Here is a 15,061-nt window from a genome sequence, read left to right as displayed (position 1 = left end):
CACTATCGAGTTGAAGTATTTTATAAAATTATTGATTGGCAACGTCAAGAACTCTATAATCGCTTTGATGAGGTGACAATTGATTTGCTTCTGGGAATAGATTGCTTGAACCCAGTTGATTCTTTTTCTAACTTTGAGATGGAAAAGCTATTGAGATTGACTGAGTTATACCCTGATGATTTTGATAAATACTCTATAGTTGACCTTCGCTTTCAGCTTGAAAATTACATTGTTGATGTTAGAGATCATGACAAAAGGTTCTTCGGTCTTAAGGGACTTTCTAATCTTTCCAAGATACTCGTAGAGATGAAGAAGCACAAAACTTATCCTCTTGTATTTTGCCTAGTTAAATTTGCTTTACTTTTACCGGTGGCTACTGCTACAGTTGAAAGAGCTTGCTCGGTGATGAAGTTGATTAAGATTGATTTACGAAATCGAATGGATGATGAGTTTTTGAGTGGTTGTTTGGTGCCTTATATAGAGAAAGAAATATTTAGTACTATCCCCAATGAAGCTATTATGAATACATTTCAAAATATGAAAACTCGTCAAGGAGAGTTGTAGTAGTTTACTTGATTTATATTTTATTAGTACATTTTTAATTAATTTTTATTAATTTAATATTTTTATATCAATTATTTATTATTTATTTATTTTTAAATATCGACACCACTTACAAAAAATCTTGCGTACGCCACTGGTCCTAGGTGAGGTCTTGGTTGATTTTTGAGAGGTCCCGAGTGTCACGCTCCGAGCCTACACCCTGAACGTGACCGACACTCGAGAACCATTTCTAATCCCCAAGCTAACCCTTAGCTTCTCTAACTATTTAGCAGAAGACTCACTCAAACAGAAAGAAGCTTTATATGTAGAGCTTAACTCATATATCTCAAATAGACTTAACTCAAAGACTGGAAGTACTCAATGTTATAAATAAAACAGTTTGCAAAACATCTCAAAATAAAAGAGAAATATTGAGAAACTCCTCAACTCTAACTATCTATGAAGCCTCTAATACTAGGATAGATATCGGGACAAGACCCACGACAACTCAACAAGAATAGGAAAATAAATATGAAATCCTCCGGAAAGCAAGGAGGCACACCAAATCTGAAGCGCAAAGTGATCTCAACGAAATGCCTATTGATGATCCTGAACACCTGTATCTGCATCATAAAAGATGCAGGTTGAATGACATCAGTACATTAAATGCACAAGTATGTCATATAGCCGAGACAAAATAAATGAATGAAAGGACTGCAATAGATATAGCATAAACTCAATTGAATGTAAAGAATTAAAGGAATGAAATCACTTAACTCTACAAAATACTCTCATCTCTGAACTTCAACATAATAAGTGATATATTTAAACTACACTTTAACTCTACTGAGAGATTCTCAACCGACAACCATCACTATGAGCTACGTGATGATACATCGTCTTGTCCACGCTGTCAGAACTGTCATATATCGTGTCAGGATATAGAACCGCTCAATTAAGTGGATTCACTAAGCTTTGCCCGAAGGCACTAAGGATTCATCTAAAAAGTATGATCATGTACCCATGTTGGCAAGACATGGTTTATGGGGGCTGTGAGTTGTCTGAACTCTCTCCCATATCGGTGTTCAATAGTACTCTCAATATTATATACTATTTGCTCAAATGTATAAAAACATATTCTTTCTCTGGCTTGATATAATTGTTCAAACTATCCTCTAAAAAGAGGTAAGTGCTCTGAAATATCTCTGAAACTCATTGCTCATTTAGAAAATAAGGTTTCTCTTTGCTCAATGTAAAAATGCATTCTGGGTTGAGATAATTACTCAAAAGGGGCCTCTTTAAGAGGTAACTACTATGTATTCAATCTTTCTGAAAACTCTTTTAACTTTTCTAAAAGAAAGTGTACTCCTTTTCTTCATGTAAAAAATAAAACATTTGGGAAATACTTAGTTCCCTTACACTCTTTCTCAAACTCCTCTTTATTACTTCCTCAAAACTCAGTTTAAACAATTATGTTTTGCTTAAAAGATTCTCATTAAGAATTCAATGAATACTCAAGAATAGGGTTCATGCTGAAAAATAGACATAAACAATCAACTCAATAATGGCAATACAAAATGTACGACAATTCAATGATTAGAAATAGGAATTTAATAATCAACAACTCAAGAACTCCATATCAACTCATCTGAAGAATACTCAAATCTAAGTATAGAACCATAGATTATTCTTTTACTGATTTGAAAGTAGATGTAGGGGGTGTGAGGACGAACTAGTCCAACACTATGATAGCCTTACATACCTAGAAGAACGAAGTTCTTTAGTGAAATCGACGAAACTCGAAGAACGCTTGAACCCTAGCTTTTCTCCTCTTGGAACCTTGCTCTAATGACTTGAAGCGTTAATGACTGTAAAAGAACTTTCTACCGTCCGTACTAGTCAACCGTAGAACCAACTTTAGAAATCCAAATTCACATAACTTTCCACGAGACCTTCCTACAACGGAAGTTTCTACGGCTCATACAGCCAATTGGTAGAATTCAAGTTCAAGATCAATATTTCATTAAGTCTGGGACCCTTCTACGAAACTCATCTACGACCCGTAGTACAAACGACGACCCGTCTTGTTCACTCATAGGTCAAACTTCATAAACTTGATTTTTCCCTAATCTCAACCTCATTCCTACGAGTGTCATCTACGACTCGTAGAAACTTCTATGAACTGTAGACTGATTTCATAGGATACAACCAATAGCAAAAACATGAAGTTCTTCCCTTTTTCAATTTCTGAGGTGTTTATATGGATAAAAAAAATTCTTAGATAGTGATTGGAAAGAAGTGCTCTCGTGGAAAGCTTGTTTTGATACAATTCTTTCAAAGATCATGACTTCATATGATTTTTGGTTAAACTTGGAGAGTAATAAGAAGACTTGTCAATGTTAAGAGATTGAGAAATTGCTCTTTCTAATAATAGAGGAAAAACCAATACTAACTGTAGAGGAAATAGTAAAAGTATGGATTGATGATTTTCTATCATTGGCAACTTGGGATGTGAGTGGGAACAAGAAAACAATAATGTTGAGGATGAGAATGTATGACCAATATGATGTACCTTGCGAACTGGCACAATGTTGCACATTTAGAAGTCACCAATTATCAAATTTCTAGTTTATATTTCGTAGTTAAGAACAAGGGTGATCTCAAGGGGAAGGGATGCACTCAATTTCTACCGTTACAGTTTTCTACGCCTTCACTTGAAAAGACACGAGTCCGACTGTCGAAGGGACTGCATCTTTTGGGCTCTACCGTTACAATCAATTGTTTATGTTATTCCGCTCTCCGTACCCTTTATTCTGAAACACGAGTCCGACTGTCGAAGGGACTGCATCTTTTGGGCAGAAAGGATGACCTTTTTGCAGGTATCAATAGCTCCGAACAGGCACATGAATACTATGAAAATGACTTTAACCTTGGCGGAGCAGGTGGGAAAATTATAGATCCTTGAGGTCAAGAATCTCTTATAAATGAGTATTACATCATATAATATTATAGTTAGTTAGCTACAGAAAGTTAGTTCGGAGCAGTTAATTGGTAACTGATTGTGTTATTAGCTTAAGAGCTTAATTTAGTTCAATTCAATTACTATATAGCTTGTAATTAACTCATTGAACAATCACATATGAAAATACAAAATTCTTCTCTTCCTAGAACTCTCTTCTTCTCTCTTAATTCTTCTTCCTTACTAACTATTTTCTCGAGAAACTCCTGAATAGTGCTTCCATCCTCGAATTCATTGTGAATTCCTGCAATCAAATAACATACGACCAATGTGGAAAAAAAAATGGTATCCTTTAATACCCTCCTACACATATGACTCATCTCTTGGGATTTCAACCTGAGGTTGCATCTTTTTTTTCAAAATCATGGTTGAACATTAAACTTGACGAGAGAGGGAAAGAGAGGGAGAGAGAGAGAGAGAGAGAGCAAATTAATAGGTTGAATTGAGGGGGAAGCTTAGAGGAATAAAACATGTAAAGGGAACATTGTAAAAGTGAGCTCACTACAGTTTAGCTCCGATACCGTATGAAATGATCTAAGCATCCAATAAAGATCTTAAGGTGGTGGTTGAATGACCTAGGAGATTATAAATTATTTTCTGTTGCACAATTATGAATATCAGTGTATTCTCTAATAGAAAGACTAGTCCTCTTTGTAAAATAGCTTCACTGAGGGCAAGCCAAATACGAAAGAATGGAAGTCACATATTCACAGAAATATTGAACACCAACATCATTTCATTTCCTCCTACAGTGCTTGAAAAATAGTCAACTTTTAGTATCAAATGTCTCATTCATTCTTTCATTTGAGAATGAATGCGATAAGACAAATAAACCTTTTCTTCTGATGATGATACACATGAACTAAACACCTATACTGCAGCCCGTTTCATAAACAAATTCATTTAGAGGGTTTTTTATTTCGTTTCTTGGCATTCTTCACAAGTGCATCACAAATCACCCTTTTTCTTCTGGAGGCAGCACTAATATTAAGATTAGCAGCAGCAACATTGGCTGAGTTACTGTTGTCACCTTTGCTTGAACTCTTACCATGAACTTCTAATGCATCCTTGGTGAAGAATTTTAGCCTCCACAGTGTCAATTCGCTCTACAGAAACCACAAAATAAACTACTGATAAGAATATTGAAAAGTGATATATAAATTTTTGAATGGGGGAGATGTTCAAGTCTTATGAGAACCTGGGTATCAATGTCAAGTTCCACCTCTTCTGCTGAAGCTGGAAATAGTGGGTTATTTTGTGCTACTATCTCCAGTGCCTTACTAAGATCATCAGGAGATAACTTCGTGAGAGCTATCCCTAGATTTCTCTTCTCCTCTATTGATATTTTCCTGAGGTAATGATTTCAGAATTAGAATAGGTGCCATACACGAGCAGAACTAGCATTGGTGCCACAGAAAAACTAGAATCAGATGAAGTTTACAGTAGCAGGGTCACAGAAAAAGGTTTAAGCATGAAGAGAGCTCTCCAGACGAATGGCACCAAAAGATGAAGCTTTCTTCTTTTTAATCTGGAGGTTATGTATAACACACATCCAGCACCAAGTCAGAGAGATGGATAAATTGCTAAGATCGACCCAATGCTTATTAAATATAGATGCTGGAATAAGAAATTGATATTGGAAAGGTGAATTTAAACCTACATTCAAATTGAAAGAGAGATGCACTTTTTACCAGGGAATTAAGTACAGAAATTAGATTCACCTATGAAACAGCACTAACACAAGATAAAACCAACAAATCATCAAACTCCCATCTTCAACATAGTGATTCAAGCCGTTGACCTGCAAATTCTGTTGCAAGCCAAAAACTGTCTATAGAAAGTCTTAGCACCAAGTGAAACATATCCAAGTTGACCGAGGAGAACTATACCATTTGCAGACAGAAAAAATCACTTGGCCGTCCAGAAGAGTAACTTAAACCCAATTGAATACATTTAATACCAATTTATTAGTTTCAGCTTAAATCGAGATAAACAATTGTTGCATTTCACATCTCACAGGAATCCATGAAAGTACTTGTGGATCAACACAGGCGAAAAGGAATCGGCACTAGAGAAGCCCCTGGTGTCAAGGGATCAATTTAGATGGCTAAAGAAGGAAGAATTATCATACTGCAATGGAGAAAAAGGCCATGTTTGCCTTGAGCTTGAACACACATAATAGGCTGGCCAACATTGTGTGGTCTCGAAATCAATGAGAAATGAACTTATCAAAATTTTGCTGCAACAGAGAAATGAGAGTATTTATAGGGTTAGTTATGTCATGGTGACTAAATTGCATAACATCCATTTCTATTTGCCACTTTCAAGAGCTGCTATATTTGCATATCCCAGAAAAATTCAAGATTTCAAATGAAGTTCCAACTTGGTTAGTCCAGAGTAAAAGCAACTTGGCCCACTGAATAGCAACCAGTTTTTGGTGATCACATCTCACTAATACTGAAATATCAGGGGAAAATAACCACATTTTAAAAATGTGACAGGTACGGTTCTTATTGGTTTCCAAGCATGAGAATCTCATGTCCTAATGCAAGAAGAGTATTACATAGCTACTCCCAATAGAGTTCTATAAAAAATTGTATCCTGGATCTTCAGCTGAAAGACTTTTACCAAGATTTTTCTTCTGCATGACGCTCTCAGCCTCTCACAAATGGCACTGTAAGGTTTTGAGAACTATGGCTGGCTCAAGAGACTCTTATCTAGAACATAAGATTGTTTTTAGTTTCGGAAATATCGTTTCAGTACGCAATCTGGTATTTCTGTGGACCCGGAGGATATCTCTATAAATGCACTAAAATGGAGCAATGTTATGTCCTAAATAATAATTTACTGTTGTTGTGATACAAATATTTGGATGACTTGACAGATTTACCCTTTCGCTTACATCATTAATTACCACCACATTGTCTTTTCAACTGACAACTCACAGTCAGTTTTGTCATCCTAACTAATTGTAGCTAGAGTCAATTTGGCTAGACCATAATCTGTCTCGTTTCCAACTAAAAATATTGAAGTACTTAAGTTAATGAAAGCATTATTTATTTACCCAACATTGTTTTGCCATATTACTATCTTGATACTCTTTATTAATTTTATGTCTCCTTGTGTGCTAACTTTGTTTTCTAATTATCTAACAAAAAAAATATTGTAATTTGTTATAAGTATTTGGACAATATTTGATTGAGTTTGAAACAAAAAAAAGGTGTGAAATTGAAAATAAAATATTTGGAAGTTAAAGTAATTGTCTTTGGACATGAATTTCCTTTGAAATTAAAAGATGAATATTACTGAGGGAACTTTATTTCAACTAAAGTAATTCTCAACAGAGGCGGACCCACGTGCACCCGGTAACTTTTAAGAAATTTTTGTATATATATGTATAGATAGTTGATAAAACGATAATATATTTGATTGTGCACCCTTATACCCAAAAGTCACTTTGGTGCACTGGTCGAAGTCGCCATATCGAACCGCGACTGCGCGAGTTCGATTCCCACGAAAGGTAACGTTTTTTTAACTTTCTAATCAGTTTTTTCTTTAGAGTTAACCTTTTTAAAATTGCTTTTATTAAAACTCATTTTTGCCACCTCATCTGGCCCCACCCCCTTTCTTAACCACCCTATTATTGCTTGACCCCATTCCTTTCTTAATTGAAATTAAAAACAAATAAAAGCCCTAGCACAATTCTAAACAAAATATAGGACTGCTAGAAACTCTACAACTTACAATTTACAAGTATTCTTCACTGCATAATTGAAGTCCTACTCCTATTATCTCTGCATAAATTGGTAAGTTCTTTTTAAGCGTATTTTTTTTGTAAGAATTTGTTGTTGATTCTTCTGATTTGAAATGGATAGATTTTTGACGAAACATAATTCTTCTCAACCAAGTGCTAGTTTTAGAGACAATTCTTCGCGTTTTATAGATGAGTTTGATTTGCAATCACTTAAACCAAATCCGAGAGAAAGAATATCCATTGAGGCCACAAGTTCTATGCTAACCTTACCCTTGCGTCACTCTTAATAGTCCCCCCCCCCCCCCTATCTTCAAATCTTGGGTTCCCCTCTCCTTCTCAAACAAGTTTTTCAATAATTAATCAGTATACAATGTAACGATTATTGATGGTTGTTTGTCTACAGGCTTTTAACCGTGAAAAATATATCTAATTCGTAAGGAAAGCTGCCACAAGCAGATTGAAAATTACATTTGATAACTATACAAACAATAACATACCCAGTGTAATCCCACAAGTTGGTCTAGGGAGGGTGGTGTGTACGCAGACCTTACCTCTACCTTGTGCAAGAATTGGAGACTATAATTGAATAAAAGTTGAAGTCATTTATGGAGAAAGGTATAATACAAGAACTTCCAAAATAACAAATGGTGTCGGTAGAATATAGCTATGCTCAAGTAAACAATATAAAACCAATGGGGAAAAACAACTTTTCAAAATACCATAATAGTGAGTATAAATAAGAATGAACCTTGCCAACAATATGCAAGGTTGAAAGAAGTTTAATATTGATCGAGCAACAAACTGAAATACCAAAACTTATTAACATCATCTTAACTATTACTCCCTCGGTCCCAATGTTTATGACTTAGCTTGACTTGACAGCGAGTTTAAGAAAAAAAAAAGACATTTGAAACTTGTGGTTTAAAATAAGTCATAAATGTTTTCGTCGCTATAAATAATTTCATTAAGGGTAAAATGGACATTTAAAAGTTAAATTGTTATTAAATATAGAAATGTGTCATTATTTATGGGACCGACTAAAAAGGAAAGTGAGTCATATAAATTGGGACAGAGGAAGTAGTAGTGTCACATCCCCTTCTCCTTTCTCCCTCCCCGCCCATAATGTCATTGAAAAAAGGCATATAAGAACATATTCATAGACAGAAGATAACACACTTTGACTGAATCCAGATTGTTGGGTCCATGCGTAAGCACGGGCATAGATAATCTAGTTTGGAATATATGGGAACAACATCAGTTGGTATATGTCAACAAGGATTAAAAATATAAAGATCTACTTAATCAGATTTTATATTGAATGGAAAAGCCACCTAATCATATCATGACATAAAAAAATCGAAATTATATGTAAGAAACATTTGACCAGATTTTCTCTTTTTGGGTTGCCAGATTTTCATGACATAATTTTTGAAGCTGTCATGCAAGACAAAACCTCAAACCCTGGGAGAGAGAAGCCAGGAGGCAGCAATCGTAAAAAAGAGAATAAATCGAGCAAATAAAAGGTAGCAATTATAGATTTGAATATCAGTAATTCAACTAAACCTGCATCTTCTGACCACCATCTCTCTGAGTTCCTCCACGTGTGTGTCAACTTCATAAAGCTGTGAATAATTACATAATTTCAGACTCACCATAGGCCAGATCAAGCTCTAATGAGAGGCAGAGGATATCATTATGAATTATCAAAGCTTGTTTGAGGGAATTACTAAGCCATCATATTTAGAAAAGCTAAGCTTCAAGAGTAGGTTGGATTTTACCTCGTTACACAAATCCCTGGCTAGTTTGGCATGAGCAGACTCCTGAGCAAGCTGCATATTCAGTTGGGCTTCAGCTTCCTCCTCTTCTCGTCTTTTTTCCTGGAATAAATGGAAAGATTTAAGAGATGATCATGCAATATTTACAGATAAAAATATGGAGTATTGAAACACAAGCATCATTATATTAAGAAATTACGGAAGCCATACCAATGACCAGAAATGTCCAAAGTAATAGTTACCTCCTCATTAACTTTTGGCAGAAGTTGTAACCATTTCTCCTCAAATTTTTCGAGTAATGTTTTCGCCATCAGATGAACATCACTCTTGTCATCATTGTACTTCATTGCATTCTTGAACACCAGCCTAACATCAGCACTAATCTCTCTGACATGCTTATACCCGGTGCCATCCATGGCCTCCATTTGGTTCTTTATTGTACTAAAGTCCATGGGTCTGTCAATAATCTGATAGACAGAAATCAGTTCAACTGCATAAATGAACCTTGAACAGAAACATCGTTTTTGACAGAAATGAATCCAGAAATTCATAGAGATATTTTCAGACTAAGAAAACAGGTGGGATAAGTCGGAACCATATCTGAGACCTCCTAAAGAAATTCCCCCAATACCCCACATTAAATTTCAAAACATTGCTAAGCAGATAGCAGATATATAAAAGTATCACAAAAATAAGAAAATCATAATGTAGAAAAGAATCAAAAAAGATTTTTAAGTTGCAGAAAAAAAGAAAATGAACCAAAATATTTTACCTCATAATAGTCATGCAACCCAAGTCCTGCAACATCAACGGGCTGCATAAAAGGCCAAGCCCATTTGTGCTGAGTGATCTGGCATGCACATCAAAAACAGAATATACTATTACTATGAGGTCAATCAAGAATTCAAAAATTATCGACAAAATTGGAACTGCAATTATTAAGAATTGCCTGGCGCAATATTGTGCCAAACTGGCGCATAAGCTCCTGCATCCTCTTAGCTGCAGCAGCCTCTCTGCGTGATGCTTCCTGTTGTAGCTTCTTAAAGCCAGGAACATGTTTATCCTTATCTTTGTGTTTCCCTGAAGAAGCATTCTTTGAGGTGTTTGGTTGCTTTATACTTGTATTCAAGTAAAACTTCTCAACTTCATTCACTCTTTGTTCAAGCTGAAAGTACAGCATCACGCAGTTAACTCACATGAAAAATTATGGAAATTGTTTTTTTTTTTTTTTTTATGAAGTAATTAGTAGTTGAAATTGTTTTTATACAGGAAGCAAAACCTGTTAATGCACCAATGAGTGACTAGAAGTTGCAGGGATTTTGAACAAACCTAAATTGTAGCAGTGCAGAAAGATTACCCAAGGGGATAGCGCAACTATGACTTTCAGTAGACATGGTTTTCAAAAAGTATGAATTTGAAATTCATGAAAGTCAAAGTTAAGCAAATATTGGACTTAATTAGAAGTTTGTAATGTGTTTTAACTAAGAACCAGAGGGATTTCATGGGCTATAACTCCTAGTTAAGTACCACTTATGTGCATCAACAATATAAACCAATATTAAAGAAATGAATGCACATTCCAAAAAAGCAGGTCTTAAAAAGTGCATTAACACTTCGGGTTTAAAGGTTAATTTAGAATCTCAGCATATAGTCTTCTCTTTTTCGTTCAGACCACAGTGCAATTATTGGAAAATTAGAAAGTCTACTGTGGTATCTGCAGAATAATATGGATCTGTGACTATAGTGTGGTGCTATCAAACGTGACAATAATTTCTATCATCCTATCACTAGCTCCAACTAACTAAAAACAAGGAAAAACTAAACCTTTTTTAATGCTATGATGTCCACATCCAACTTATTGTTCACAAGAATATCTCAAATTCTGAATATTGAAGAGATCAGCTATCAGGGAATTCTGTTTCAACTTTCAACAAGGATGTACTTGAAAGTTCAACCAAGACATCTTCAGAAGATTGAGAAGACAGAGTACATATCAAATATCATCACCTAGAAAAATAGATGGACAACTGCAACACATGGTGAGTACATCACAAAGTTCATTAGACTGCATATCTACAGAAGTGTTGACAGTCTTTCCTCGTGAGGTCTATTCGCAACACAAAAATTGCCAAAGATGAAAACCAATTAAGATATTGTTGGCTTAACACATTTCAAAACCAAATGGCTTAAGAAATGTAAATGAAAACTTGACCTGCTTCCAAAACTATATAGTTCCTTGTCATGCTAAAATATTCTGGCAAGGAAAATGATGAGGTTGTAAGTAACCCCAGACTTCCTAAACCACCTGGTTCTTTAGGGTGCCCCCAAGGCCTAGCTCAAGTGGCAAAAAGTGGAGGATTTGTGGCTTAGGTCGCAGGTTCAAGCCCCACACCATGCAAAGCGAAGCCCGGTATTTAAGTGGAGAAGGGTAGAGGGGCGGGCCCATTATCCACCGAGTTTAGAAGGCTGTGATTGGTCCAATATAGGAGTAACAATATAGGAGGAAGAGTAGACAATGGGCATAATGGCCACACTTATGTTTACCAGTGCTGGATGAGGGGGGTAGGTTTTTGATCTCTACATGATGTTTCTATGGCTTTATACTGCAAATTTTGATGGAATTTTAGGACTAAGTCATCATTTTTTTTAATCAAGGACTAAGTAACAAGTACTGCAAAAAGGTGAATGCAGTAGCGGCACAATGGAAATATGGATCCCAGACATGCAAGAAGATATTACAGGCAAGAGTTAATTGAACATCAGTTTTGGTGGCAAACAAAGATGGGGAATACAATTTTCTGGTTTGATAATTGGACAGGTCTGGGTGAACTATATTACGCTACATCTGGTGACTACTTTGATGAGAGCATACAGAAGTTTATGAGGTGATGAACAGTGGAAGATGGAATAACGACAAGCTGGCAGAATTTCTACCAGAGGATATAGTGCAGCACATCACAAATACTATAAAGGCCCCATGCTTAGAGAAAGATATGGATACACCTTGGTGTTTACAGGCCACAAAAGGGGAATTCTCAGTGAAGTCTGATTGAGAATATCTAAGGCTTAGAGAACAGAAAATGGAGATACACAAATATATGTGGATCAAAGGGCTTCTTTTCAAAACCTCATTCTTTATATAGGGGTGTTAGAAATACACGTTACCACTTGATGATGTACTGAGAAGGATGAGATACAATATAGTATTAGATGTTGGTGTTGTACAAGTTCTCAGGAGGAAACAATACAACATCTATTTGCCACATCAATTTCTGCTAAGAGGACTTGGTCCTATTTTTGTTCTTTTGTAGGTATCAATGTGAAATGGACTACAATTACAGCAAATCATACTGAAATGGTGGCAAGCCCATGTGACAAATGAGCTTAAACTAATTTTTCAAGTTGTACCTGCTATAATCATTTGGGAACTTTGGAAGAGGAGAAATGCTATAAAACATGAAGAACAGAGATCAGTTGGCAGATGCATTTACCAGGTCTATGAAACAATACAAAGATTAACACAGTTCAGGAATCCATCCATCAAGCAAATACCAAACAGATGGTCTGCTTTGATTCAGAAGTTAGAGAGATGCAAGCCTAAAGTGAAAGTCACTGAGGTGTTGTGGAAACTGGAAACTCCCTCCAACAGGATGGATTATAGGCAACACTAATGGAGCTTCAAGAGGGAATCCAAGAAGAAATGCATATGGATTTTATGTGAGGAATTCAGAAGGTAATTTTGTATATGCACAAGCAAAAGAGATAGGGCACACAACAAACACTGAAGTAATGGCAATAGTGGAAGTTATCAAATATCGCTCTAGCAAACAGCTAGATCACATCATCATACAGACTGATTCAAATTAATACAAAAGATACTGGCAAAAGGATGGGAACACCATGGAACATTGCTATACGGATAAAAGAAAGGGAAAGGGGGCAAATATACCCCTCAACCTTGCGATTTAGAGCGGATATACCCCTCATTAAAAGTTGGTGCACATATACCCCATCGTCTAACAAATGGTGCATATTTACCCCTTTTGTTAACAAACCTATATTTACTAAATCAATACATCCTAAAACTGGTTTTGTAATTCCAAAAATGTCACATGGCTTTAAAAATCACCTCACCTATTCTTTTACCCAACCCAGACCCCACTCAAATGGAAAAAAACGAATCCCTCTTCTACTCAGTAATAAAATGGGTATCGGTCCGGTCTGAATAAGAGAGGAGCTGGGTTTTTTTAGTTGGATCGAGTCTGAAGGGGTTAAGAAAATGGGAGAAATAATATTTTAAAGCCATGTGACTTTTTGAAATTAAAAAAACAGTTTTAGGGTTTCCTTAATTTAGTTTGTTATCAAAAAGGGATGCACCATTTGTTAAACGGTGAAGGTATATCTGCACATTTGTTAAATGGCGAGGGTATATATGCACCACTTTTTTAACGAGGGGTATATCCGCTTTAAATTGCAAAGTTGAGAGGTATATGCAACCTTCTCTCTAGAAATTAGAGAAATCAATAGCTTTATGCAGATCACATATACACATCATGAGAGAAGGAAACAAGTTGGTTGATGCTTTGGCAAATCAGGCCCTTGATGAAGGCACTGTCAATAAGTATGATACTCCGTCAGTAGATACTAGAGTATGGATGACCAGCATATTAGTGAGTTGATAAGCTGAGAAGTGGGAACTTTACACAGAGTCAACACATTCCCTGCTACCATGCCCAAAGAATTTCTCAGCAGGACGCATAATTGTTGACAGATAAGGAGAATGGAAAGTGGAGCAACAACCTCTCCGATACTACACGAAACTAACTAAAAAGTAAAAGATACTAATCCGGGATTACAATATGTATCCTGCACAGAAAAAGGAACGGAATAGACAGAATCGAGAATCGCATAAGGTAGAGATTCTCACTTTTATTCAAGAAATGTACCTTGTCAATTTTCATGAGTAGCTCATCAACACTGCATCTAAAACCATCCACTTCCCCACCATTAACTCGTGGTCCTACATTTTCTAAGTCCAAATTGGATGCATCCGCACATTCCATCTGATAAGAGAACAAGCAAATTACAGTTTATCAAGAATATCACAACTATCTGTTTTTGATTAGTAGGAACATCACAACTAACTTGCCAGTGCCTTGTGCTAATGGGCAATAATAGCAATAAAATTCTTAGAAGCTTAGCACCCTAGTGTGTGGCCTAGTGGTCAATGAAGTGGGTTGAGACCATCACGTGTGACAAAAAAACACTAGCTGATTTCCTCCCATCTATCATTAATGTAGACGACACTAGGGTTATCCAATAAATATCAGAAACTTGAACACATTTAGTAGTTAAGGTTGCAGATACATGAAGCAAGCTAATTCACAGAAATCAATAGTGTGTACATAATTTGCTACTCCCTTGGTTCCAAGTTTAGGTCGTATAGCAGCGGAATCAATCAATCTTCAATCCGAATATGGAATAAAAATGGAAGCACAGCAACTTAACCAAAACAGACGCTAAGCAGTTGCATTTGAAAGACGATCATGAGTCATGAAGTTGTTAAATCAATTTGAGGAATAGAACAACTGTACCGTTAAAATATATGGTAACCGTCGACTGGATGGAGGAGATTACGGCGCCGGCCGCACTGCAGTAGTAGTTGCTTTCTCTCAGACAAATAAAAATATTATTCTCTTCATCTTCTACTTTGACCCCCTAACCTTTCAAAACTTCCCAATTTTCATAGGGAACAATTACCACATTTCTAATTGAAAAAGTTGTCTTCCCCCATTTATATATACGCCCTCTGCTTCCATTTATCTCTCTCTAAAACATAAACTACAATGTATTTTCTTAATTTATTTAAAATTATTTTATTGCACAAATTAAAAATAACATAACAAGATAAAGGCGCAGTGAGCAAAAGTAATCTCCGAAAATTGGTATTACCTTCTTATTTTTCTCTCT

At 35.9% G+C, this 15,061-nt stretch overlaps 2 protein-coding genes across 2 annotated transcripts in view; one reads left to right on the top strand and one right to left on the bottom strand.

Annotated features, from left to right (window-relative positions):
- Nucleotides 1-15,061, top strand: part of LOC125838313 (uncharacterized) — a 41,358-nt gene that overhangs the window by 1,499 nt on the left and 24,798 nt on the right. The window lies entirely within an intron of this gene.
- Nucleotides 4,279-14,661, bottom strand: LOC125838295 (transcription factor GTE6-like). The gene is made up of 9 exons (XM_049517363.1): nucleotides 14,610-14,661; nucleotides 14,038-14,154; nucleotides 10,041-10,256; nucleotides 9,864-9,941; nucleotides 9,334-9,558; nucleotides 9,095-9,193; nucleotides 8,880-8,938; nucleotides 4,761-4,911; nucleotides 4,279-4,668 (listed from the first exon to the last, which is right to left on the bottom strand). The coding sequence occupies exons 1-9, from the start codon at nucleotides 14,637-14,639 to the stop codon at nucleotides 4,462-4,464; spliced, it is 1,182 nt and encodes a 393-aa protein (XP_049373320.1). The 5' UTR covers nucleotides 14,640-14,661; the 3' UTR covers nucleotides 4,279-4,461.

This window comes from Solanum verrucosum, unplaced genomic scaffold, assembly GCF_900185275.1.
Source record: "Solanum verrucosum unplaced genomic scaffold, falcon-dt-bn FXZP01000110.1, whole genome shotgun sequence".
Lineage (NCBI taxonomy): Eukaryota > Viridiplantae > Streptophyta > Magnoliopsida > Solanales > Solanaceae > Solanum > Solanum verrucosum.
Note: the sequence above shows the minus strand (reverse complement) of the source record. Positions and strands in the feature narration are given on the sequence as shown.

Bases quoted from the DNA above. Each gene is read 5' to 3' on its own strand.
- LOC125838295 (XM_049517363.1), bottom strand. From the start codon at position 14,639: ATGATCGTCTTTCAAATGCAACTGCTTAGC. The intron at 14,155-14,609 runs GTCTGTTTTGGT...TTCTCTTATCAG, and splicing joins TTCAAATGCAACTGCTTAGC to ATGGAATGTGCGGATGCATC. The intron at 10,257-14,037 runs GTACATTTCTTG...CTGTACTTTCAG, and splicing joins TACTCATGAAAATTGACAAG to CTTGAACAAAGAGTGAATGA.